The 26,108-nt window shown below is 35.0% G+C and overlaps 1 protein-coding gene across 1 annotated transcript in view; it reads right to left on the bottom strand.

The window, feature by feature from the left end:
* The window catches only part of LOC141503322 (semaphorin-4D-like), a 77,066-nt gene extending 53,039 nt beyond the window's left edge, over positions 1–24,027 (bottom strand). The window contains 2 exon segments of the mRNA XM_074208548.1: positions 11,206–11,330; positions 23,968–24,027. Of these exon segments, the coding sequence (XP_074064649.1) occupies positions 11,206–11,330; positions 23,968–24,027 (185 nt within the window).
* Between the last annotated feature and the right edge of the window lie 2,081 nt (positions 24,028–26,108).

Raw genomic sequence — 26,108 nt, 5'->3', positions numbered from 1 at the left:
TTTACTTTCATTTAACCTATGGATGAAGGCAGCTAGGTAGCACAGTGTATAGAGTACTGGGTCTGACTTCAGGAAGGCTCATGTTCCTGATAGCAGATCCTTACTAGCTGTGTTACCCTCACAAATAACTTAATCCTACTTACCTCAGTTCTTCTGTAAATGAGTTGAAGAAGAAAGTAACAAACCACTCTAGTATCTTTGTCAAGAACACCCCAAATAGGGTCACAAAGAATTGGACAAAACTTAAACAAGTGAACAGGAAATGAGTGATCCCCTCTCTCATGATCAATCTGCTGCACTCATAATGAATATGTTCATGTTCCTATTTGATGCTGTTAATTATTATATTAAGTATGTGTCAATAAGGTAACATGAATGTGAAATTAATTTTGATTTATTAGGTGTTATCTAATTGCATATAGAGTACTGATATTTCAGCAGAGTTACTGTTGATACTTTCCTGTGTTGATACTTTCCTGTGATCTTATGCATGTCAAGTACCATCATTAATTTATTGTTTTATTTGCTATATAATGTTTACCTGAAGCATTGCCTCATTATATTATTATGATATAGTCTAAAATTTAGTTACAGTTTTTCAATCATATTCAACCATTCCTGATCTCATTTTGGAGTTTTCTTGGCAAAGATAGTGTAATGATTTGCTACTTTCTTCTCTAGCTCATTGTCAAGGGTCACATAGCTATTATATGCCTGAGGTTATATCTGAACTCAGATCTTTCTGACTCTGGGCCCAGCATTTTAACTACACTTAGCTATCTCATACACTAACATGTTTGGTGCTAATTTATTTCTACTGATTTTCTAAATACTATAATCATGGAACAAGCTCTTGAAAAAAAATAAGGAGGCTAATTGTATTGAAACAAAATTATAGGTGTTTAATTTGACAGAGGTCTTCTGATATTAGAAAAGGACACAGAGTGACAATAAGGACATTGGAAGAGTGATGAGAAGAAAGATGAAAGAGAAGGGAAATAATGATATAATTTTTTAGTAAAGTTAAGACTGAGGAGAACATTCAGTAACTACTTTGTGAATAACCCAAAATAGTAGCTTGCAATTAATTTCCAAACTTATTCCCCACCACAACCCCAAGAAGGAATTGATCAAGGGAATAAAAGTCATAATGATCAAAAGCAATCTGCTTTTGAGACAAAAAAATAAGAGATTTTTAAAAAAATATTTAATTCAGATAAAGGAAGTTCACCTCTACATAGGACTTCTCCATGTATAGGTCTAAATCCTCCTCCTTTTGAACTTTGTAAAGGATATCCTTCATTAAAGTAGTGGCAAGCTACCCAACTAAACACACATCTTTCCATTGTATGTCTCATTTGTTGCTGGTAATAAATGTAATATTTAATAAAGTTATTTTTGTGACTTGATTCTATCAAAAGTTTCTATTAGATATGCATCGACATGAAAGATTCTACTTAGTGAAAATTTTTATAGACTGGTTTGCTTCATTGAGTCAATATTGATCAAGGAAATAATAGCCCATTAACATAAAGCTTTTAGAGGAGAAAGGAAAAGATATATAGATATATATATATAGATATATATAGATATATATATATATGAATTTCTAGTTAGCATCTTTCAAATAATCTTTTCCATAATTACCATTTTCAGATCCAATACATAGGCAAAAGAGAAGAAAAAATGCTGGAGGGAGAAATAAAGAGAGAGAAGAAAGAAGGAAAAGAAAAGAAAGAGAAGAGGAAGAAAAAAGATACATGGTAGGGAATTCAGTTTACTTCAACCAAATTACTTAAGCACTTATTTCATGCAGAAAATAGAGTTGTGTTAGGAGTAGCAAAAAGTTTAGATAAGATATGGTACCTACCTTCTTAGAATTTAGAGACTACCAGAAGGATATGCAAAAATACTAATAATTCTTGCTATATGTACAAATTAGGTACCATATACTTATATAGGACTTTATTAATAATTTGTATGTACATAAAATTTTATGATATATAAAATACTTTACAGGTAATATTAGCTTATTTGATCCTTATGACTATCCCGTAATATAAGTATTATTTTGTCACTTTATAGACATAGAAATCATAGTTAAAATTACTTGCCCAAGATCACTGTTAATAAGTAGTAGAGTCACTTCTCCAGAATCTATTTCTGAGGATTAGGGGGGTCTGAAGACTTAAATATTATTACCCCCCTGGTAGAACCAAAGGGAATAGGATGAGGATAAATATGTACAAAGACATAAAAGCAGGCATTCATGTTGTGTTCAGCAAGCAAAGTTGTCCAGTTTGGTTCAGGCATGGAGAATAAATTTGAATAAGCCTAGTATAGTAGATTGTGTGAATCAAAGGAAAATTTTACTCAACAACGTGAATCAAAGGAAAATTTTACTCAACAGACAATAAAATCTCTTGAATATTTCTAAGGATAAGGAAGATAACTCTGACAGTTTTAATCCAGAAACATAGCTAAAGAGAGAGTTGAATGGAGGCATAAAAGTCTGGTAGAAAGCCATTTCAAAATTCCAAGTTGACAGTGATAGAGACCTATAATAGGACAGGGATATTTGAAATGGAGAGGGAGAAATAGAATCCATAAATATGCTTGGTAAAAATCAGCTTCATGACTAAATGAATATGACTGAAAAAAAAAGCATGAAGAGTAAACAATAATCCTAAAACTACAATCAAGACAGACCCAATGAATTGTGCTACCACAGAAAAATGCAAGAAAGTAGAAGAGGTTATAGGGAAAAGCAAAAAATTCCACTGGATCTAAAAGTAGATAAGACTAGAACAAACTCTCCATTTTATAGATGAAAAGAGGCAAAGAGGTTAAATAGTTTACCTAGTGTCACACAGCTTATAAACAACAGTCCTGGAATTCACACACAGACCTTAGGATGAGGTAGAACATTGTTATCTCTTTTCTCATGCTGCAATTATGGTTTTTCCTAAGGTCATAAAGGTAGTAAGACAGAGAAGTGAAATTTAACTTAAAATTCAGTGCCCTTTCCTGTATAGTTCTCTCAATATAAGCTCAGCTAGATTATCATTAGAGAGATTTTACATATATATATATATATATATATATATTCATAAACACAAATTTTTGTACTTGGCCTTGAAACAAAAAAAGTTGGATAAACTAAAGAAATAAGCAGGTGACATTTTCCTCAGATATTGATTACGTTTCTCACAGCTCAATTTGGGGCATATTGAATTTGAAATGTCAGGTGAACAACCAAATAGAGAAATAATATAGCAATTGTTGATGTAAGCTAAAAGTCACTTAGCACAACTATTATTGAAATATAAGAACAAAAATACTTCCTGTTTATTAATAATGAAAATAGAACACCAACAGAAATTGTAGTAAATCTATTTCATTTCAAAACCACCTGTTATCCTTCTGGTTTCATTGACAAATATTCTTAGGACAGAGGTGTATTCAATGAAGGCTAGTACTTCTGGTGTGAGTGCTAACAATGTCTTTTCAGGGCGTGTTTTGATCTTTTGTATTCACCCAACTCTCAACCTGGGGCTCAAAAAAGCTGTAATATGTAGAGTGGCCACAGCCCAGTAAACCATTTCTGCAAATGGTTTAAGAATACTTGAGGGGGTCTGAAATTCTTTGGTGAATTAAAGTGATGTCTATCCCAAGCTTGTGAATATTTCTAGTGGAATAGGCAGATGAGAAGAATTTATTCCAAATGCCCTGAAGTTGGCCACAGTTTACAGCTTAGTAGACACCAAAGACACCACTGTAAATTGAGTCATAACAAGTTATCTTGTTATTGGACTCTGGAAGAGAAAGTGAAGGCAACAAATTTCCACAACTCTTTATTTAAATCAAATTTATGCACAAATCAAAAGAAAACACTTGTACTATTTACTTTTTTTACCTATCTCGAAGTCCTTTGTCAACAGGCAAGTAAATGATGAAGTAACAGGTGTTGTGATGTTTTGTCCTTTATTCTCAAAGAAGACTATGACATCAGGGAGGTGATGCCATGACAAACACATGAGTTTGATTTGTGTTAGGGGGTGCTGTGTTAAGTCACCAGTCCCACTTTCTCCTCCAGAGTCATCTGGATCCAATGGTCAGATATGAATCAGGATGACTAGAGTATAAGGCAATCAGGTGGAAGTGACTTGTCCAAGGTCACACAGCTAGTAAGTGTCAAGTGCCTGGGGCTAGATTTAGTGCCTGGGGCTAGATTTGAACTCCCATCATGCTGATTCCAAAGACAGTGCTCCATCCACTGTACCACCTAGCTGCCCAAGTAGTAGTAACAACTCTGCACACAAGTGGCCCAGGTTATAGGGTCATCTTCTCACTGGAAGCAACAGTGGAATATGGCATTCCCTTGAGTGTATGAGCAACCTTTTAAGGATCACACTGTTTACTTCCTGTTATGAGGAAGGGACTATAAAAGATGCCCTAAAAATTTTCTGCATCATCCAATCCTGGCCTGCTTGCCACAATATCCTGAAGTTGAAGGACAAAACAAATGTTCAAAAACTTTTGTAAATATCATTTCATTTACCATCAAAACATGAAATATGTGCACTTTTAAAGAAAACACAAAATCCAGTAGACTTGAGAGGTGAACAGCTTTTTGTTGCAGGGGAACTCAGCCAATATCTCATTCAAACAGCAGCCCTTAGTGCAGCAAGGCTAGTACATAAAGACCAGTTCACCAAAGTCAAAGGTAGATGCACATTTTTTCTGGAATGACCATAGTGAAGTAGTCCCAGGAAATTGGTACAGGTTTAGCTTGGATGCCTATCAAAAGAAGTGAACATCAGGGGGTGGAGTCAAAATGGTAATGGGAAAGCAGGAATTCCCAGAAACTCACTCCCCCAAAAAAACTTCAAAAGCAGTCACATTAGTACTCTAGCCCAAATCTAGAGGGGCAGAACCCACAGAAAGATTGAGTGATATGGGCAGCTAGGTGGCATAGTGGATAAAGCACCGGCCCTGGAGTCAGTCGTACCTGGTTCAAATCCGGTCTCAGACACTTAATAATTACCTAGCTGTATGGCATTGGGCAAGCCACTTAACCCCATTTGCCTTGCAAAAAAAAAAAAAAGAAAGACTGAGTGATACAATTTCCCAGTCCAAGACGACTTACAAGTTCCCCAGGAGAGGTCTGTTTCACCAACCAGGTGTTGGAAAAAAAGCTGCAGCTACAGCTGCAGCACAGCACAGCAAAGCACAGGGATCACTGTTAACAGCATGAAGGGATGGTGAAAGAACTCTTCTACAGAAGAATGAGTGCAGAGCAAGCTCCAGCCTCAGAGCAGCCCTGCAGTGAGAACCTGCAGCAGGAATCGAAGAAGCCAGCCATCACATCCAGAGCACATCCCAGACAGTAAGGGGGTTGGGGGGACTGCAGAAATCTCTCTACTCTCCCTGGGACAGGACTTTGCTGTTTGCCTACAATCAGATCCAGGTTGCAGGGACTCTCCTCACAGTTTTGGGGGGGGGGGAGAGGCTATGGTCATCCACATATCAAAGCACAGAAAAGAAAGCATTCAGAGCCTCTCATAAGACCTTGGAGGAATTAAGGTCCCAGTGAGGTATCCCAAAAATCCCCCAAAGCATTGGAAGTGCAGTAAATCAATCATAGGCTGAGAAAATGAGTAAACAAAAGAAAAAGAAGAATCAGACCATAGAAAATTACTTTGGTCCCATGGAAGATTGAGAAGATGACAAAGTTGAACCTTCTGTATTCAAAGCTTCCAAGAGAAATAGAAAATGGTCTCAGGCTATGGATGAACTCAAAAGAAGACTTTGAATCTAAAAAAAAGACTTTGAAAAGCAATTAAGGGAAGCAAAGGTAAAATTGGGAGGAGAAATGAGAGCAATGCAGATAACTCATGAAAACCAAATCATCAGCTTGGTGAAAGAAATACAAAAAAAAATGCTGAAGAAAATAATATGTTAAAAACAGCTTAAACCAAATAGGAAAAGCAACACAAAAGGCAAATGAGGATAAGAGTGCCTTAAAAAGCAGAACTGGAAACTGGAAAAGGAAATTTAAAAAGCTCTCTGAAGAAAAAAACTCCTTCAAATGCAGAATGGAACTAAAAGAAGCTGAGGACTTTGTGAGAAATCAGAAAGAAATGAAACTCTTCCAAAAAATTCAAAAATTAGAAGAAAATGTGAACTATCTCATTGGAAAAACAACCAACCTCGAAAACAAATCCAGAAGAGATAATTTTAAAATTATTAGGCTACCTGAAAGTCACTAACAGGCTAAGAGCCTAGACTTCATTTTTCAAGAAACCATACAGCAAAATTGCCCTGAGATCCTAGAAACAGAGGATAAAATAGAAATGGAGTCACCTCCCAAAAGAGATCCCAAAAGAAAAATTTCCAGGAATATTATAGTCAAATTCCAAAATTCCCAAGTCAAAGAGAAAATACTAAAAGCTTCCAAAAACAAACAATTCATCTACCCAGGTTCTATTGTCAGGATTGCACAGGATCGGCCAACATCTACATTAAGGGCTTGTAGGACTTGGAATATGATATTCCAGAAGGCAAAAAAAATCTTGTTTTAAAATCAAGAATTTAAAACCCAGCAAGACTGAACATACACTTTCTTGTTTTTCATTTATTTATTGAATTAGAACTTTACAAGTTTTACCCTAATCTCACTTTCCTCCCCCCACCCCCCACAGAAAGCAGTCTGTTAGTCTTTACATTGGTTCCATTGATCTAAGTTGAATGTGATGAGAGAGAAATCATATCCTTAAGGAAGAAAAATAAAGTATAAGAGATAGCAAAATTATATAATAAAATAATGGGGGGGGTTAATTAAGGCAATATTCTTTGGTCTTTGCTCAAACTCTACAATTCTTTCTCCAGATATTGATCTCCATTGTAGATATCCCAACATTGTGCCTGATTGTTGCACTGATGGAATGAGCAAGTCCATCACTCCCATGTTGCTGTTGGGATGTATAATGTTCTTCTGATTCTGCTCATCTTGCTCAACATTAGTTCATGCAAATCCTTCCACACTTCCCTGAATTCCCATTGCTTCTAGTTTCTAATAGAACAATAGTGTTGCATCACATACAGATACTACAGTTTATTAAGCCATTCCCCAGTTGCTGGACAATCACTTAATTTCCATTTCTTTGCCACCACAAACAGGGCTGATACAAATATTTTTGTACAAATGATGTTTTTACCCTTTTTCATCATCTCTTCAGGGTATAGACCCAGTAGTGGTATTGCTGGATCAAAGGGTATGTACATTTTTGTTGCCCTTTGGGCATAATTCCAAATTTCTTTCCAGAAACGTTGGATGAGTTCACAGCTCCATCAACAATGTGTTGGTGTCCCAGATTTCCCACATCCATTCCAACATTAATCATTGTCCTTTCTGGTCATATTGGCCAGTCTGAGAGGTGTGAGGTGGTAACTCAAAAATGATTTAATTTACATTTCTCTAATAAGTAGTGATTTAGAGCAATTTTTCATCTGATTATGGATTGCTTTGATTTCCTCAGCTGTAAATTGCCTTTGAATATCCTTTGACCATTTATCAATTGGGGAATGGCTTGTTTTTTAAAAAATTTGACTCAGTTCTCTATATATTTTAGAAATATTCCCTTTGTCAGAAATACTAGTTGTAAAAATTGTTTCCCAATTTACTACATTTCTTTTGATCATGTTACAGTGGTTTTGTCTATGCAAAAGCCTTTCAATTTAATGTAATCAAAATTATCTATTTTGTTTTTAATGATTTTCTCCATCTCTTCCTTGGTCATAAACTGTTTCCCTTTTCATAGATCTGACAGGTAAACTATTCCTATTGTTTTCTATGTCTAAATCCTGCATCCATTTTTGATCTTATCTTGGTATAGGGTGTGAGGTGTTGATCCAATCCATACTGCCATTTCTGCCATCCATACAATCCATTTCTGCCATACTAACTTCCAATTTTCCCAAAGAGTTTTCATTGAAGAGAGAGTTTTTTTTTTCCAATAGCTGGACTCTTTAGGTTTATCAAACAGCAGATTACTATAATCATTTCCTGCTATAGCACCGCATCTATTCCACTGATCCATCACTCTATTTCTTAGCCAATACCAGACAGTTTTGATGACTGATGCTTTATAATATAATTTTAGATCTGGTAGGGCTAAGCCACCCTCTTTTGCATGAAAAGATGAACTTTCAATGAAATAGGGGACTTTCAAACTTTCCTACTGAAACAACCAGAGTTGAACAGAAAGTTTGGTCTTCAAGTATAGGACTCAGGTGAACCATAGAGGGGATGGACAAGAAGGACTAACTATGAGGAACTTAATGATGCTGAACTGTTTGTATTCCTGCATGGGAAGAAGATACTGATGACTCATATGAACTTTCTCGTTTACAAGAGCAGTTAGAAGGAGCATATATAAACAGGGCACAGGAAGGAGCTGAATATAATGGCATAATACAGTAAAAAAGATGGAGTCAATGGGTAATAAACAAAAGTACTGGGAGAAAGAGAAAGGAGAGAAGAAGAGGCTAAGATATTTCACATAGGAGTCAAGAAAGAGCTTTTTCAATGGAGTGTAATGGGGGAAGGTGAGGGGGAATGAATGAGCCTTCTTTCAGAAATGACTCAGAGAAGAAATAACATACACACTTAATAGGGCATATTAATTTATCTTACCCTAGAGAAAAATGACAGGAAAGGGATGGGATAAGGGGGAATTGGGGGAGGGAAGGAGGGAATAGTGATAGGAGAGGGAAGATCATGGGAGAGAGTACTCAGATACAACACACTTTTGAACAGAGACAGGGTGAAAGGAGAAAGAGAATAGAATAAATAAGAATTGGAAAGGATAGAGTGGAGGGAAATACAGCTAACAACTGTAGGGAAAAAATAATGAAGCAACTTCTTTGGTGGAATTAGGATAAAGAAGTCTGAATACGGACTGAAGTACATTTTTCTCTCTCTCACTATTCTTGAGGTTTCTCAACTTCTTGGGTAGGGGGGCAATTATGTTTACTCTCATACCAAGATTATTATAATAATATAAAATAAATGAACAAAAAATAAAATATGAAACAAAAAAGAATTGAACATCAGATTTATGACAATGTGATTACCACTTGCAAAAAGTACACCAACATCATTAATGCAAATACTCCCACCATGTAGAACACTGACGTGATCATAGAAAAATTTTATGTAGACTTCATAATCAATGTGACAAAAAAGTTCAAACTTATAATTATGGGTAACTTTATTGCAAAAGTAGGCACAAATTACCACATATAGTAAGGAGTCCTTGGGAAAAATGGAATTAGAAACAGTCACTTTACTATTGAAGACTTTTAAATCTCATCACCAATATTATCTTCTGTTTACCTAAATATAATAAAAACTTTCTGGATGCCCCATTGGAGCACAAACATTGGCATTTAATAGACTATGTCATTGTAAGGAGAAGAGATAGACAGGATGTGAGAGTGACCAAGGCAATATTTGGCACAAAATGCCAGACTGATCATAGACTTACCTGAGCCTACTTTAGTAGGCTGATCTTTCACCTGAAAGAGCCTGAATGACTTCAGAAATTAATGAACAGTCAATATGGTGTTTGCTGCCTGACAACTCTAGGAGGAATGCCAAAGAACAAAGATCCATGTGCCACTTTGACCAAGGTTTTTGATATTGTCATTTGAGAGGGATTGTGGAAAATTTTGTCAAAATTTGGTTGCCTGGAGATGTTTATCAGCATGGTATGCCAATTTCAAGATGTCATGTTTCCCTAGATTCTGGAAAATGGAAAATGCTCTCACACTTCCCTACTATCAGTGGAGTGGCTGCTTTTTAGCATATCTTCAACAATGTTGTCAAAAGCCTTCAACAAGGATTCAAATAGCATCAAGGTCAACTATCACACTGATAAAAAACTATTTGACTTGAAAAAGCTATAAGCCAAGGCTAAATGGGAAGATAATTGGTGAGCAAATTTTTGTTCACAGTTGTACTCAATGCTGCGATACAACAAAGAATGAACCTTGTACTAATTTTGGCCTAACAGCACCAAGAAAACAGAGGTTCTCCATCAGTCAGCACCACACCATCCAAACTTGGAATCATCAGTTATAGCAAATGGAGAAATTTTGAATACTGAGGATAAATTCACTTACCTAGGCAGTATAATTTCCAGAGAAGTACATGCATGATGGGGTTGATGAAGATATTGCCAGAGCTAGTTTGGTATTTGGGAGACTCTGAAGGAAAGTATGAGAAAGAAGAGATGTTAGAATGCCTACCAAATTGAAGGTCTACATAGTTGTTGTGCTGACCTCATTGTTGTATGCCTATGAAACCTGGATATCATAGGGGAATTTGGAAAAGGGAGGGGGAGGCCTTAGAAGGAAATATAATCAATTCTGTTTTGAACATGTTTAATTTAATATGCCTGCTGGACATCTAGTTTGAGATGTGTAATAGGTAGTTGGAAATGCAGGACTTAGAGGTTTGAAAATCATCAGCATACAGATAATTTAATCCATGATGAGATCACCAAACAAAGTAATTTCCAATTCTGGAAAAGTATCAAGATTAGAAAAGTAAGTTGAGGTCAAGTTGTGATTTTAATGTTAAATTTTTATATTTTATCTAGAGGTGATAGGGAGCTGCTGGATTGAATAATCAAGTGATACGGTCACTTCTCTAGGAAAATGACTTTAAAAGCAGGGTGGAAGGAGATTTGGCAAGGAGAGACATGAGCCAGGAAAATCAGAATACAGGAGGGTAAGGGTGGCTAGGTGGCACAGTGGATAGAGCACTGGCCTTGGAGTCAGGAGTACCTGAGTTCAAATCCAGTCTCAGACACTTAATAATTACCTAGCTGTGTGGCCTTGGGCAAGCCACTTAACCCCATTGCCTTGAAAAATCTAAAAAAAAAAGAATACAGGAGGGTGTCAGGCAGTGATAGTCTTAGTCATAACTAGGATGGTTGTCACATGGATTCAAAATCCATTTGAATTCAATTGGCAAAATGAGGTACACTGAGGTCCTTTCTCAAGCTAAATGGACAAGCATTCAAACTCTACTACAGAAGGAGAACCTCCTGTGGACTGGCCACATCATTTGAATCCCATTCATTCATTTGCCTAAAAGATTATTTTACAGAAAACTCCTATAAAGCAGGCACTCACATGGTAGTCACAAGAACACTCTCAAGGTTTCTCTGAAGAACTTTGGAATTCATTGTGAAATATAGGAGACATTGGAAAAGGACCATCTGACATTGCACATCCTCATCAAAGAAGGTGCTGGTGCTCTATGAGCAAAGCAGAATTGCAGTAATTCAAAAGAAATGTGAAATTTGTAAATTTAAAGATAATTCCAATCCAAATGTTCATATGAACTATTTGTTTCTAACTGTGCAGTACCTTATTTTGCCAATTAAATTCTAGGTAGAGAATTCCAAGTTCATATTGGTCTGATAAAATACAATCGATCCATTTGTATCTTGGCTCCAACAAAATGATGGCATGTTGATCCTCTTTGAAAATGAAGACAACAAGAGGTGGCTAGGTGGTGCAGTGGATAAAGCACAGGCCTTGGGCAAGCCACTTAACCCCGTTTACCTTGCAAAAACCTAAAAAAAAAAATGAAGACAACAACCAAACAACCAACAAATGTTTTCAATGTCATCTGGATGAGTTTGGTTCTTTGTTGCTTATTTTTCAGGTTACATTTTACTGAAGTACTTTTTGTTGATTTATGAGACAATATTGTTAATAATCTCTCATAATCCTCCCCATAATATTTTTGAATTATCTTTAATAAGTGTTGCCCTTGGCTTCTTGACAAAAAGGTAAGGTGCTTTAAGTAGAAACTTGGTTAAAGATAATAGGCAGAGATGATAGATAAAACCTTAGGTAGGATCAATAGTTAAAGTCATGTGTGGGAATGAGGTTGTCAAAGAGTCAATTTATCAAGTATTAAGAGTTGTGACCTAGCATATATACCCTATATCAAATTGTTAACCTTCTCTATGTGGGAAGCAAGAGGAAAGAAGGAAGAGAATTTGAAACTTAGCTACCACAGTAATGAAAAAGTTCTTAGGAATTTCAAGTATCATCAAAGTTTTAAAAAATGAATTCTAACTTCTCTGGTGGACTTATTCAATAAAGAAGTCAACTCATCTCAGAGACTGAACCAATGAAATATGAACACAGACTGAAGTACACTTTTTTCTCACTTTATTTCTCTTTTGGGGGGCAAGGGGGTTTATGCTTACTTTCACAATAAGATTATTATAATAATATAAAATGAATAAACCATAAAAATGAATGCTAAGATTTTTTTACATATAACTGGGGAAAAATTCTATTACAAAATTTTTAAAAAGAATTATATTCCAGGTACTGAGTCAGGCAATGAAGATATGAAGAAAAAATAAATAAAATAGTATCTGTCCCAACATTCCATCAGGGGAAACAATATATAAATATATATGTATATACAAAATAAATACAAGGTAGTTTTCTGAGTAGCAATTGAGTAAATCAGAAAGGGTTTCATATAGATGGTGGTACTTTGTTTCAGTTTTGATGGAAACTAGGTATTCTAAAGGATCATTGTGAGAAAGGAATGCATTCCAGACCTGGGGCAAAGTCAGTACAAAGGCATGGAGAAAGTATAGTGCCATCTGTGAAAAATTATAAGCAGATCAGATTAGTTGTCAGATAATCAAGAAATATTTTTAAGACCCTACTATGTGTGAGGCACTGTGCTAAGAACTTGGATACAAATATGCAAAAGATATTCCCTTCCCTTGAGGAGCTCACAATCTACTGGGGAAGATGAAATACAGGAATTGTGCACAAACTACTTATAGAATAAATAGGAAATATAAACAGAAGGAAAGTGCTAGAATTATGAAGGGATTTGAACACCAAACATAGATTTCTGCATTTGATCCTGAAGGTAATAGTCACTAGAGTGACATGGTTGAACTTATATTTTTGAAAATCACCTAGGTGACTGAATAGAGGATGGATTGTAATGAGGAAACACTTGAAGCAGGACAACCCATTAGCAGGCTATTGCAATAGTCCAGGCAGGAAGTGATGAGTGCCTGCACCAAAGTGGTGGCAGTGGCAGAGGAGTGAAATGGGTTTATTTGAGAGATATTCCAAATGTGAAATTGACAGGCCTTGGATATGGGGACATAAAAGATATTTAAAAGTCAAGGATGACACCTACTTTGCAAGCCTGGGGGACTGGGTGGATTGTGGCACCCTTAAAAGTCATAGGGGAATTTGGAAAAGGGAGGGGGGCATTAGAAGGAAATATAATCAATTCTGTTTTGAACATGCTTAATTTAATATGCCTGCTGGACATCTAGTTTGAGATGTGTAATAGATAGTTGGAAATGCAGGACTAGAGGTTCGAAAATCATCAGCATACAGATAATTTAATCCATGAGAGCTGATGAGAGCAGCAAGTGAAGTAATTGAGGGAGAAGAGAAAGGGACTTAGGACAAAGTCCTTTGGGATGCTCATGATGAGTAAGCATGACCTGGTTAAGGATATAGGAATGCAGACCAAGAAAGAGTTAGATAAGTGAAGAGAAGATTCAGGAGAGAATTGTGTCCTGAAAAACCCCATGCACTTTACAATTCTGGAAAAGTATTAAGATTGGAAAAGTAAGTTGAGGTCAAATTGTGATTTTAATGTCGAATTTTATATTTTATCTAGAGGTGATAGGGAGCTGCTGGATTGAATAGTTAAATGATATGGTCACTTCTTTAGAAAAATGACTTTAAAAGCAGGGTGGAAGGAGATTTGGTGAGGGGAGACATGAGCCAGGAAGATCAGAACACAGGAGGGAATCAGGCAGTGATAGTCTTAACTAGGGTGGTTGTCACGTGATGATATAAAGGCAACAGATGCGAGAAATTTTGTGGAAACAGAATTGACCAGACTTGACAACTAGTGTGGAATGAGTTAGGTTAGACATCACGCCATCACAATCAATTCAAACCCATGCCCTCTGAATAGGTAATATATCTTTTAGCTACCCTGTTAATGAAAAAGTTCTTAGGAATTACAACTATCATCTTCCCATAAAGGAATATAGACAGTTTAACATTATTGAATCCCTTATGACTGCTCTTTTCTGTTTATCTTGTTATGCTTCTCTTGATTCTTGTATTTGAAAGTCAAATTTTCTATGCTTGAAAACTCTCTATTTCATTTTATACTCAATTTTTCTGGCTAGATAATTGAAGTACTTTCTCCTTAAGCTCTGGAATTTCATTATATCATTACTGGGAGTTTTCATTTTGTAATCTCGTTCAGGAATTGATCAGCGAATTCTTTCAATTTCTATTTTATTCTATGGTTCTAGGAAGTCAGGGCAGTTTTCCTTCATGATTTCTTGAAATACATGTCAAGGCAATTTTTAATCATTGTTTTCAATTAATTCAATAATTCTTAAATCACCTCTCCTGGATCTTCAAGTCAATTCAAATGAAATATTTCACATTTTCTTCTATTTCTTTCATTCTTTTGATTTTGCTTTATGGTTTCTTGATGTCTCATGGAATCATTAGTTTCTGTTTGCCCAATTCTAATTTTTAAGAAATTCTTTTCTTCAGTGAGTCTATGTACCTTTTGTCTCATTTAGCCAATTCCAGTTTTAAAGAATTCTCTTCAGTGGATTTTTGTACCCCTTTTATCTTTTGGCCTATTGGGTTTTTTTTAAGTCTTTGATTTTCCAGCATTTTGGGTGTCTTGTTTTTGGTTTTGGTTTTTGCGTGGCAATGGGGTTAAGTGACTTGCCCAAGGTCACACAAATGGGCAATTATTAAGTGTCTGAGACCGCATTTGAATTCAGGTACTCCTGACTCCAGGGCCAGTGCTTTATCCACTGTGCGACCTAGCTGCCCCCTACTTTTGGTGTCTTTATCAAGTTGATGACTCTTTCCAAGATTATCTTGCATCTTTCTCATTTTTTCCCAATTTTTCCTCTACCTCTCTAATTTGATTTATAAAATTCTTTTAGTTCTAAGCACATCAAACTGTAAACATATATACAAAAACATAACTCTTTTTAAGGTGTCAATGAAAGGGAATCTGAGAGGGTGATTACAAATTGAGAAATTTATGAACAAGTTATAGTATACAAATAGATAGAATACTATTGTGCTGTGAGAAATGATGAAGGAAATGGTTTCAAAGAAGCCTGGGAAGATTTACATGAACTTCAGAATGAAGTGCATAGAACCAGAAGAACAATTCTATAATTACTAAAATCTTGTAAAGACAAATTTCAAAAGAATTAAGAACTCTGATCAGTGTAATTGGCCATCCAAGATTCCAGAAAACAAATGATGAAACATGCTGCTCACCTACTGGAGAAATGAAAGCCTCATCAAGCAGAATGAGGCATACTTTTTAGAGACAACAAAGGTGAAATATAGTTTACCTGACTATATGTGGGGGGGGGGGGGGTTCACTCTCAATTAGAGATGATGTTGAGGTAGGAGGGAGAGAAGGTGAATTTCTGTTTGAAAGAAAACAAATATGTGTGTGTGTGTGTGTGTGTGTGTATAATTGTAAAAAGAAAAAATCCTTTTAAAAATAAGTTTTATGAGTTCAATGCTTCTGAAAGATCAAGAGTTCCATAGAAATATCACCATATATACTCTAGGGGTTCTTAAACTTACACTCATACTGACAAGTGAGGTCCTCAGAGGACAATCCTATTTGCTTCCCTCACTTATCCACCTCAGGATTCTAAGTTTACACTCCTGAATGGGTAAGATATCTTTATAGTACCTGAGACCCTGTTCCAATGTATTGAAGTTAATATTAATCGCTAGTTATTTCTAGAGTGTTGTCTAACTAATTTTAGTTATTTCCTCAACATCATCACTATGAATTAATGACTCTGTATCTATCACTTAACCAATTGACAGTAATTAACTCTTACAGTAATTATTTGCTGAGAAGATACTACAAGAACATAAATACAAACATACCACTCTCCCCACAAAAAAAAAAAAACCCTGGAAAACAAGTCTCCCCTATACTTATTCTCTGAGCAAAGTGAGCTCAGACTTAACATTTTGCTGCAAATCATTTGACCCACCAAATTCAATCTGAATTCAACATAGGTAGTGGATGAAGTTACTCACTTATTTGAGACCAGGGTCTCAGTTTTGATTCACAGATAGGCAGGTTCTGCCCTAAAAAGAAATGTAACTGAATGTATTAGTAGTAGAAGTTAGCAAAGTAGCTACAGAACATATGCTATGTCATGAACTCAAGGCCTTTCTCCAACGTGGTAGCTCTCCTTTGGAAGTTCTCCAACTTAGTAACATCCTGCTTAAATTGTGGTATACAGAACTGAACACAATACTCTGTCAAAGGGCAGATTCTGACAGGACAGAATCCAGTAAGATTGCCACTTCTCCAATCCCTATTCCCTCTTTTTAACTTTCCTTTTAATTTCGGGGGTGGGGGAGCATTTCCATAACATAGTACAATTAAAAAAAATTATGATTGCACTTGAAACTGCAAGTCTACTATACAGAATTGCTATTCCTTTCCAAATATATAACTAAATTATCATGAAAATTTCCCTTCCTTCCCCCCCTCCCTCACCCCAGAGAAATGGCTATTAATTAGACACAAATGTAGATAGATAGCTTGATAGATATGTTAAATTATTTTATACATATTTCTATTTATTTATTTTATCTCTGGATTCAAATAGCATCTTTCTTCATCTATCCTTTATGTTAATTTTAGAATTTATAATATTCAAAATAACTCATACCCTAAAAATCATTCTTAAGACAATATCGCTATTATTGAATGCAATATTCTTTTGGTTCTGTTCATTTCACTCTTTGATATTTCTCACAAATCCTTTCATTTCTTACAGCACAGTCGTCTTCCATCACAATCATCTGCTCACATCTTGTTCAGTCATTCCCCAAGTGATGGGCATCCAGTTCTTTGCCACCACAAAAAAAACTGCTATATACATTTTAGACCATATCGAGTTTTTCCCTTTTTCTCTAATTATCTTTAGAAAAAAGTACTAGTATTGCTGGGTCAAAGTTAAATATAATTAGCTTAATAATTCTTTAGGCATAATTCTAGACTACTCTCCAGAATTCTACCAATTCCCTCAATTCAACCTAAGATCAAATTAGGTTATTTTTGGTTTCATTAACACACTATTGATTTACTTTATGATTGCCTAATTTTCTAAATATTTTTGTCAATAACTTATATCTTCATAAGAATATCAATTAGCTTTACTTATCAATAATTCTCCATTATATATTCATTAGAATATTCAAATTCATAATTATTCAACAACACTAAATTTGTACCCTTAATTTCAACTTGTCTTTCCTTTGACAGATCTGCACCCAATTAATTTAATAGCCCTGTATTTTTTACCATATTTGTTATCATTAAATTTCCTAACACATGATCAAATGGTTAACAATAAATGATTTATAATACAATATCTAATATACACTGTCATATTACTGGCAAAAATTTCTTATCAGCTTAATTAAATGACAAGAATTTTTGAAATTTGTTTCATTCTAGAATTAATTCTATTCCAAATTTCTGAACCAGCATGATCATTTCTTCTATGTAGCTCCATCTGTGCAGTGAAATTTTGTTTAAAGGAACCATAGTAACGCCTATTATTTCATAACACGTTGAAGGAATGCTTTTCAAATGTCTCTAGCAAAGACAAGGCACATACAAAAAAGAGATGCTAGAATCCATTGGAAGAGGTACTTCTCACAGAAACTCAATGGATATTTCATGACAGTTATTGATGCAATGTCATAATAAAATGAGAAATCATTGGAATGTCTTTTAAAAGATTTTCAAACTATACTGAATTTTATTATTTTTGTACTTCAATAATTTTCACTTTCATTATTCTGAAATTTAAAAGATATCAACAAACATGAGAATTTCCAGGAACAGGGAAAAAAAGGTTTGAATAAAACCATGAATATCTAGCTTGAATTTGGAGGATCATGTGGATTTAAGGGTTTGGGGACATTGGGATATATAAACAATTCATTGCTCTGGTTTTAAAACTGTGCTGCTTGTCTGTATCTCCTTCTGAATTGTCTTCTGTGATCTGTGCATTTTTAAGTGCTTCAATGCCTCAATAACTATCTTTTTTTCTTTCTTGATGTGTTTGAGTTTTGGGGGATTATCACTAGTCGCACTAATTTTCCCAAATCTTCTTCCCAAATTTAAGGGGAGAAAACCTCCATTAAACAAATAACCATATTGATAAGCAATAAACCCACATATTGTCAAAGACTGAGGATATCTTTCTTATTCTACATCATAACCCATCATTTCTCTGTGAGGAAATGGAAAGCATGTACACTTCATCATCAGACCTTTGCCATCTTAGTTAGTCTTTGCATTGATTAAAATCTTTTAAGACATGTGTTTCATAGTTGTTTTTCTTTACCATATCATAGTCAAGATATATATTGTTCTCTTGCTTCTGCTCACCTCACTTTGGATCATTTCATACAAAGTCTTCCAGTGCTTCACTGAATCCATTCCTTTCTTTATTTATTACACTTACATATCATTGTATGTTCAATCATTCTTCAATTTATGGGCATCTCCTTATTTTTCAATGCTTTAACATAAGAAAATGTGCTTTTTCTTTGAACTCATTGAGATATATCTCTAATAGTGATATTATTAGATCAAATATATGCAAGGTTTGTTGTTGCTGTTGTTTGTCCTTCATTTTCCAAGACCATGTTATCAGGGAGGTGATGCCAGGACATGTACTTCTGGAGTCTATTTCTCCTACAACCCTTGAAAAATTATCATTTTACTTCTTAGTCTAATGATTTGAAAGAGAACAGTAGAGTTATTTTAGTCTGTATTTCTCTCATGGAGCATTTTTTTCACATAGTTAATGACAATTTGAATGTCTTCCCTTGAAAAACTGCTTATTTATATCCTTTGATAATCTACCAATTGGAAAATATCTCTTGCTATTATAACTTTATATCAATACTCTATACATCTTGGATATCAAACCTTTATCAGAGAAATTTCCTGTGAAGATTTTCCCCTGAATTTGTTGTTTTTCTTCTAATTTTAACAGCACTAATTTTGTTTATCCCAAAACTTCAATTTCACATTACCAAAATGGACCTTTTCCCTCTATTATGAAACTCTCTACTTGTTTGGTGTATTCATTTTCCCTAACCACAGTTGAGGAAAGTATCTTCTTACATATTTTCTAATTGGATTATTATTTGACCTTTTGCATTTAAATCATACATTTCTTTAGAGCTTATTGTGGGATATAAGATATTAGTCTAAATCTATTTCTGCAAGACAGTTTTCCAGTTTTCCTAACTTTTTTTGTAGAACAGTATGACCTTATCAAAATTTCACTATGTTCAATTGTTTCCTTATGTTATGTATCTGTTCCACTGATCAAAATTACTATTTTTCAACCAGTACCAAATATTTTGATGATTACTGCTTTGTTATATAGTTTGAGATCTGATAATGCTAAAACCAATTGTTTCTTTTTTTTTCATTATTTCCCTTAAGATTCTTGACTTTTATTCTACCAGATGACTTTTGCTATCATTTTTCTAACTTTGTGATGTAAACAATATATTTTCTTGTGCCCTTGGGCTAATTATTCCTAAGGTCCTATCCAGGTAAAATTTCCTAGCTCTTTTCCTTAAGAAGTATCAAAACTTTCTTTGATATTTGATTTCCTGAAGAAACTGACTCAGGATCTGGAGGTAGCTTCTGTTCTAAGTACCAAAGACCACAAATTCTGCGAATCTTCTTAAAAATAGATTGACAGTATGACTAACACCAAGAAGCTCTGCAAAAGCTAAATCAGTGTGATATTGTTACTGAATATTGTTGGTGAATATACTGGTCAAAAAAATCTTTTGCTAATTGTTAAATGGCAATTATCTCTTCATTGTCAAATCCAATAGCCTTTACTAGTGGTGAGATTCAAAAAATTAACAACCAGTTCCACACTCAACATAAAATTAGGTATTAGTTCTCCTAAATTATTGCAAACCAGATGAATCCCATCACTGACTCCAAACCCTGATTACAAGTGTCATTTTAACAACTGTTTCACCAAACTCAACATAAAATTGGGTATGATTTCTGAGAACCAGCTGTATCCCACCACTACCTTTTCCCAATCTTTATCTACCTCCAACTCTCTGAAATTGAGCACTTTCTCTCTTCCCATACTCTTCCAGTCTGATATCATCTCTTTTTCTAGACCTTCCTCTAGAATACACCTCTAGAGTGGCTAGGTGGTGCAGTGGATAAAGCACCAGCCCTGGAATCAGGAGTACCTGGGTTCAAATCCGGGCTCTGACACTTAATAATTACCTAGCTGTGTGGCCTTGGGCAAGCCACTTAATCCCATTTGCCTTGCAAAATCCTAATAATAAGAAGAATACACCTCTAACTTCAGGTGTCCCTCAGTCCCTGGATCCTCTTTTCTGCTTATTCTATATTATTTCAAATGATGACCTCATTGGCTCCCAAGGATTTAATTAATATCTCTAAGTTGCTGATACTGTCTTTTCTGCCCCAATTTCTCTCCTGACATACAAATTCACATTTCTGCCTTTCTGACATTTCAAACTAGATATTCAGACATCTTAAACTTAATATGTCCAAAACAGAACTCAGATATCTTTCCTCCTAAATCCTCCTCATTTCCTAACTTCTCTATTAAGGTATAAGGAAATAGTATCCTCCTAGTCCCTCAGGTTTGTAATCTGGGAGTCATTTAAGATTCCTCACTCTTTTAGCCTCCGCAGTACCACCCCTATCCAAGCTACAGCCAAGGCCTATTCATTTCACCATTTCAATTTCTCTCCTCTGACACTACTATCACTGTGGTGCAAGCTCTCACCACCTCATGCCTGGATTGTAATACCCTACTTATGAATCTGCATGTGTCAGATCTTTTCCCATTCTAATCTATTATCTACCAAAGATATTTTTCTAAAGCATAGGTCTGACCATGTCACCCTTCTATTCAATAAACTCCAATGAGTTCCTATTGTCTCCAGGATCAAATAAAAAAAAAATCCTCTATTTGGCATTCAGAGCCTTTCCTTTGCAGTCTCTTTTATACCTTGGTCCCTACGAAATTTTCTTCCATTCAGAGACAGTGGCCTCCTGAATATTCCACAAACAAAATGCTCCATCTTTTGACTCTGGGCATTTCCATATCCTTATGCCTGGAATGTTCTTCCTCCTCTACCTACTTCTTCCCTTGGCTTTTCAGTCTCAGATATTAGTTATGTAACCCTGGCAAATCACTAAAATCTGTTTTGTCTCAGTTTCCTCCTCTGCAGAATGAGCTAAAGAAGGAAATAGTGAAATACTCCAGTATCATTGCCTGAAAGTCCCCAAATGGAGTCAGACAGGATTGAACAACAAAATCTCAATTTTTGCAGGAAGCCTTTCCTAACTTCTTTTAATTCTATCACCTTCCCCTCCGTAATTATTTTCCATTTTTCTGTATATAACTTATTTTGTAAATATTCCTTTACTTGTTGTCTCTCTCATTAGATTGTGAGCACCTTGAGGAGCAACTACTATCTTTTGCCTATTTTTGAATCTGAATATTTAGCACAGTATCTGGAAATACAATATATGCTTAATAAATGTTTATTACCTAACTGACTGAGGTTCCAACATCAAACTTAAACTAAATCAGGCCCAGCCCATTAGTTTTATGAAATAATTCTTTGATGATTTAATTGGTTTTGGCATTAAATAAATTTTTTTATCATTTTATCATACTTTATGGGACAACCATTAGGAATTATAATCTCTCCAATCATTTAAGTATGCCCTCATTTTTATAATCCTATGTGTTTTGTAAATCTCTAACTATATTCATATAAATCCTATGACTGAGTATATGAACTCAAATAGTTTATACCTTCTATATTTATTTTGAATTGAATTTCTCTTATCTATTTATATTCATAATTTGGTTTTCCTTATTTTTTTTTTAGATTTTTCAAGGCAATGGGGTTAAGTGACTTGCCAAGGCCACACGGCTAGGTAATTATTAAGTGTCTGAGGTTGGATTTGAACCCAGGTACTCCAAGGCCAGTGCTCTATCCAGTGCACCACCTAGCCATCCCTGGTTTTCCTTTTTAAAAATAAAACTAGATAAAAGTTTATCTTTGTTATTATGGTTCTATACCTATATGTATATATATACATATAGATAGATAGATAGATAGATAGATAGATATCCCCATCCCCACAAAAAAAACAGACATTAGTTTTTCAATTCATTGGGTTTTGAGGTTTGATTTTTCTTGCAGTATTGTTAATCTATTCTTTGATTTTCAGAATGTCTATACTGATTTTTTATTTAGGGTTTTTAGTTTTTTCCTTTTCTAATTTTTTTCAGTTGCATGCTCAATTTATTCATCTATTCTTTCTCTTTTTTTGATTAAAGTGTTTAGAGGAAAGAAATTTCCTCCTGAGCATTGGTTTGATCACATCTCAAAATTTTTTGAAATATTTTTTGTCATTCTAGTTAATGAAATTATTGTTTTTATGATTTGTCCTTCCACATATTTTTCAGAATAAATTTTATGGTCTCCATCTAAGTTTGAATCATTTCTTTAAAACCTCCTTAATTATTCTAGGTTTTGCTGCATTGTGATTAGTAAGGATTGTATAGGTTTAATACTTCTTAATGAGGTTCTTATACCTCAGCATATGATAATTTGAGCCCAGAACTAACCCGATATTTTGGATGTCTAGACCAATGATGATTCCAATTAGGATCAAAATACGCTTTATGGCTTGACCCAGTTCTCAATCCCAGAGAAATGGAAAATTTGTTGTGGACAAGGATCATAACCTCTGAGTTAATGCTGTCTGAGTCAATATTGTTCATCCATCTACAGCTTTTTGTTATTAGTCTGCTAAACAGTACCAGACTTCAGAAGAGATAATTTCAGCCTGGACAATGTTATTTATACTGAATAGTATTATTCTGACTGTATCCACTACAAATTTATATTATACAACCTCAAATGGCCCCTCACTACTGCTAGAGCATGTAGCTTGGGCCACTCAGCTGGGCTACTTTCCTTCTATAACTAACTCCCTAATTAATTCACTATTCCACTCACCAGCATTGCTTCCCAATCTCTTTGTCCTTCCTCAAACTTTTTATGGCTCCTTCTCCCCTATCCCTTTCAGCTGAGAACCTAAACTTATATTTTACCAAAACAAATTGAGGCCTTTCACTAAAAAATCCCTTTTCTCCCCTCCTACTTATTTATCATTCAGCTACCTTCTACTATAATCTCCTCCTTCATCTCAGACTCAAATGAAGAAGTGGCTCTTCTTGTCAAGGCAAGCTCCTCTACCTAAACAAGTGGTCCCATTCCATCATCTCCTCCAATAGACTGCCCCCTCTGCTGTTCCCAATATTTCATTTATCCTCAATCTTTCCCTGTCTATAGGTTGCTTTCCTACTGTCTACAAACGTACCCATGTCTGCCCATTCTCCAAAAAGCCTCACTTGATTCTTTTATCCCCACAATAATCCTATATCTCCTCTATTTTTGACTAAACTCCTTGAGAAAGGCTTATCTAATAGATTGTTTCCATTTCATTTTCTCTCTCTCTTAACCTTCAACCATCTGAAATCTAACTTCACCAATGGAAACTGCTCTCTCCAAAGTTACCAATGATCTCAAAAATGTCATATCCAATGCCTTTTTCTCATGCTTTTTTTATTTCTCCGCATACTTTAATATTATCAGTCATTCTCTTTTCCTTGATACTCTTCTCTGAAGGTTTTTAGAACACTATTCTCCTGCTTCTCCTCCTACCTCCTTTTTGGTTTCCTTTCTTGCATCTTTATCCGTGTTACACCTGGTATTTGTGGCCATCCCATAGAGCTCAGTACTATTTCACTTGATGATCTTATCAATTACCAAGGATTCAATTATCATCTCTAAGCCTATTATTCACAAATCTACTTATTCAGCTTTAACAACTTTGCTGACCTCCAGTCTTGCAACTGCTTATTAGACATCTTAGAATTAGAATCAGATGCTCTATAGACATTTTAAACTCAACATGTCCAAAACAGAAGTCATTATCTCTCTACAAAAAAATCATGTTCATTGCAAACTTTGCTATTACTGTTGAGGACACCATCCTTCCAGTCCCCAGACTCACAACCTAGATGTCATTTTCTACATTCCACTATCTCTTACTGCCTATATCTCGCCACCTCACCCTTGCTGCCAACATCTGTCAATTTTACTTTGCAACAACTTTGGAATACAACCCCTTCTTTTCTCTAACCTTATCATCAACTTGATGCCAACCCTCATGTTTTCATGCCTGAACAACTGCAATGGCCTACCAGTTTGTCAGCCTGCCATAAGTCTTTCGCTATTCCTTGACTCGGGCACACAATTGATTTTCCTAAAGCACAGATCTGACCATGTCACCCTCATACTCAATGAACTTCAGTGACTCCAGGATCAAATATAAAATAATCTATTTAGTGTTCAGACCCTTCATAACCTATACTCACCTTTCCAGACTTCACTCCACCATGCAGTCTTCAATCCAACAACACTACTTTTCTTATTTTTCCACAAACAGTCCGTCTCTCAGATCACTGACTCTCTCCCATGACTGGATGTTCTCCCTCCTCATGTCCATCTCTGAATTTCCCTGGTGTCCATGTCTCAGCTAAAATCTCACCTTCTACAAGAAATCTTTCATAAACCCTCTGAAATCTAGTACCTTCCCTCTGTTGATGATTGCCTTGTTTATACATAATTCCTTGTATATTGTCTCTCTGACTAGGCTGCAAACTTCAAAAGGGCAGGAACTGTCATTTTTTGCCTTTTTTTGTATTCTCAGCATTTAACACAGTACTTGACATATAGTAGGCACTTAATAAATGTATTACTATCTATATAAAGTACCGTTTTTAACTATTATCCTAGAAATAACAAATCCTTTTTCATTTTTTCATAGAAATAGCAATCTTTTCACCTGCTAAATAATTGTTTGGGATTTGAAGATATATATATATATATATATATATATATATATATATATATTACTTTTGAAATCAGAAAATAAAATAAGAAATAATATTTTCCTCCAAAATTTTTTAAGAAACCCAATTATTTGAATAAAGGTAATATACTGACACCACTTTTAGAGATTTTTCTAAGGTTGTTCAATAACATACTTACATACTGTAATGTGACAAAAGTAACCCAAACAATTGGGAAAAGAGATTGTGGGTATGAAGAGATGGACTCTGATAGAAAAGATTTTTTAATTGAATCAGTCATTATAACACTAAGGTAATTTAAACGCTGAACTGAAAGAAAAAATTCAACACATCTGCAAGTTGATAAAACCTGAATCTGTCTCAGTAACTATGGCAACTCTACCAATGTGTTGGTAAAAAGAAAGCAAAAGCATTAACTTTTAATACCTTCATAAAGAGAGTTGAATTGGTTTTTGCCTGAATGATTTTTGAACTCTGTGTGTGTGTGTGTGTGTGTGTGTGTTTCTTTAAATACCTTTTTAAAGGAACAATGATTTGTTTCATTCTCAGATCAGAAGGTAAAAGGAGACAAACAGAAGTTAGAAAGACAAAATACAAAGTACAGGACAAAGAAGAGAGGAATTAGTAAGATAAGGGAAGATCCATCATGTGATTGATACTCAAAAAAAAGGTAAAGTCAAGTCAATAAGCATTTATGAAGCTCATACTATATGTTAGAAGTTTTGTTAAGCTCTGAAGATACAAAGAAAGGTATATGTAGGTCCTGATCTCAAAAAACTCACATTCTATCTGAGGAAACAGTATTGCAAACCACTGTTTTCATACAAGATATATAAAAGCTAAATTGGAGGCAATTTTAGATAGATGGCACCAGTATGGAGAGAATGGTCACTAAGGAAGGCTCTTTAAAAAAAAGATTATTTATTT

This window comes from Macrotis lagotis, chromosome X, assembly GCF_037893015.1.
Source record: "Macrotis lagotis isolate mMagLag1 chromosome X, bilby.v1.9.chrom.fasta, whole genome shotgun sequence".
In the NCBI taxonomy this organism is placed as follows: domain Eukaryota; kingdom Metazoa; phylum Chordata; class Mammalia; order Peramelemorphia; family Peramelidae; genus Macrotis; species Macrotis lagotis.
The sequence above is the reverse complement of the archived record's forward strand: the minus strand, read 5'-3'. Positions and strand labels throughout refer to the sequence as shown.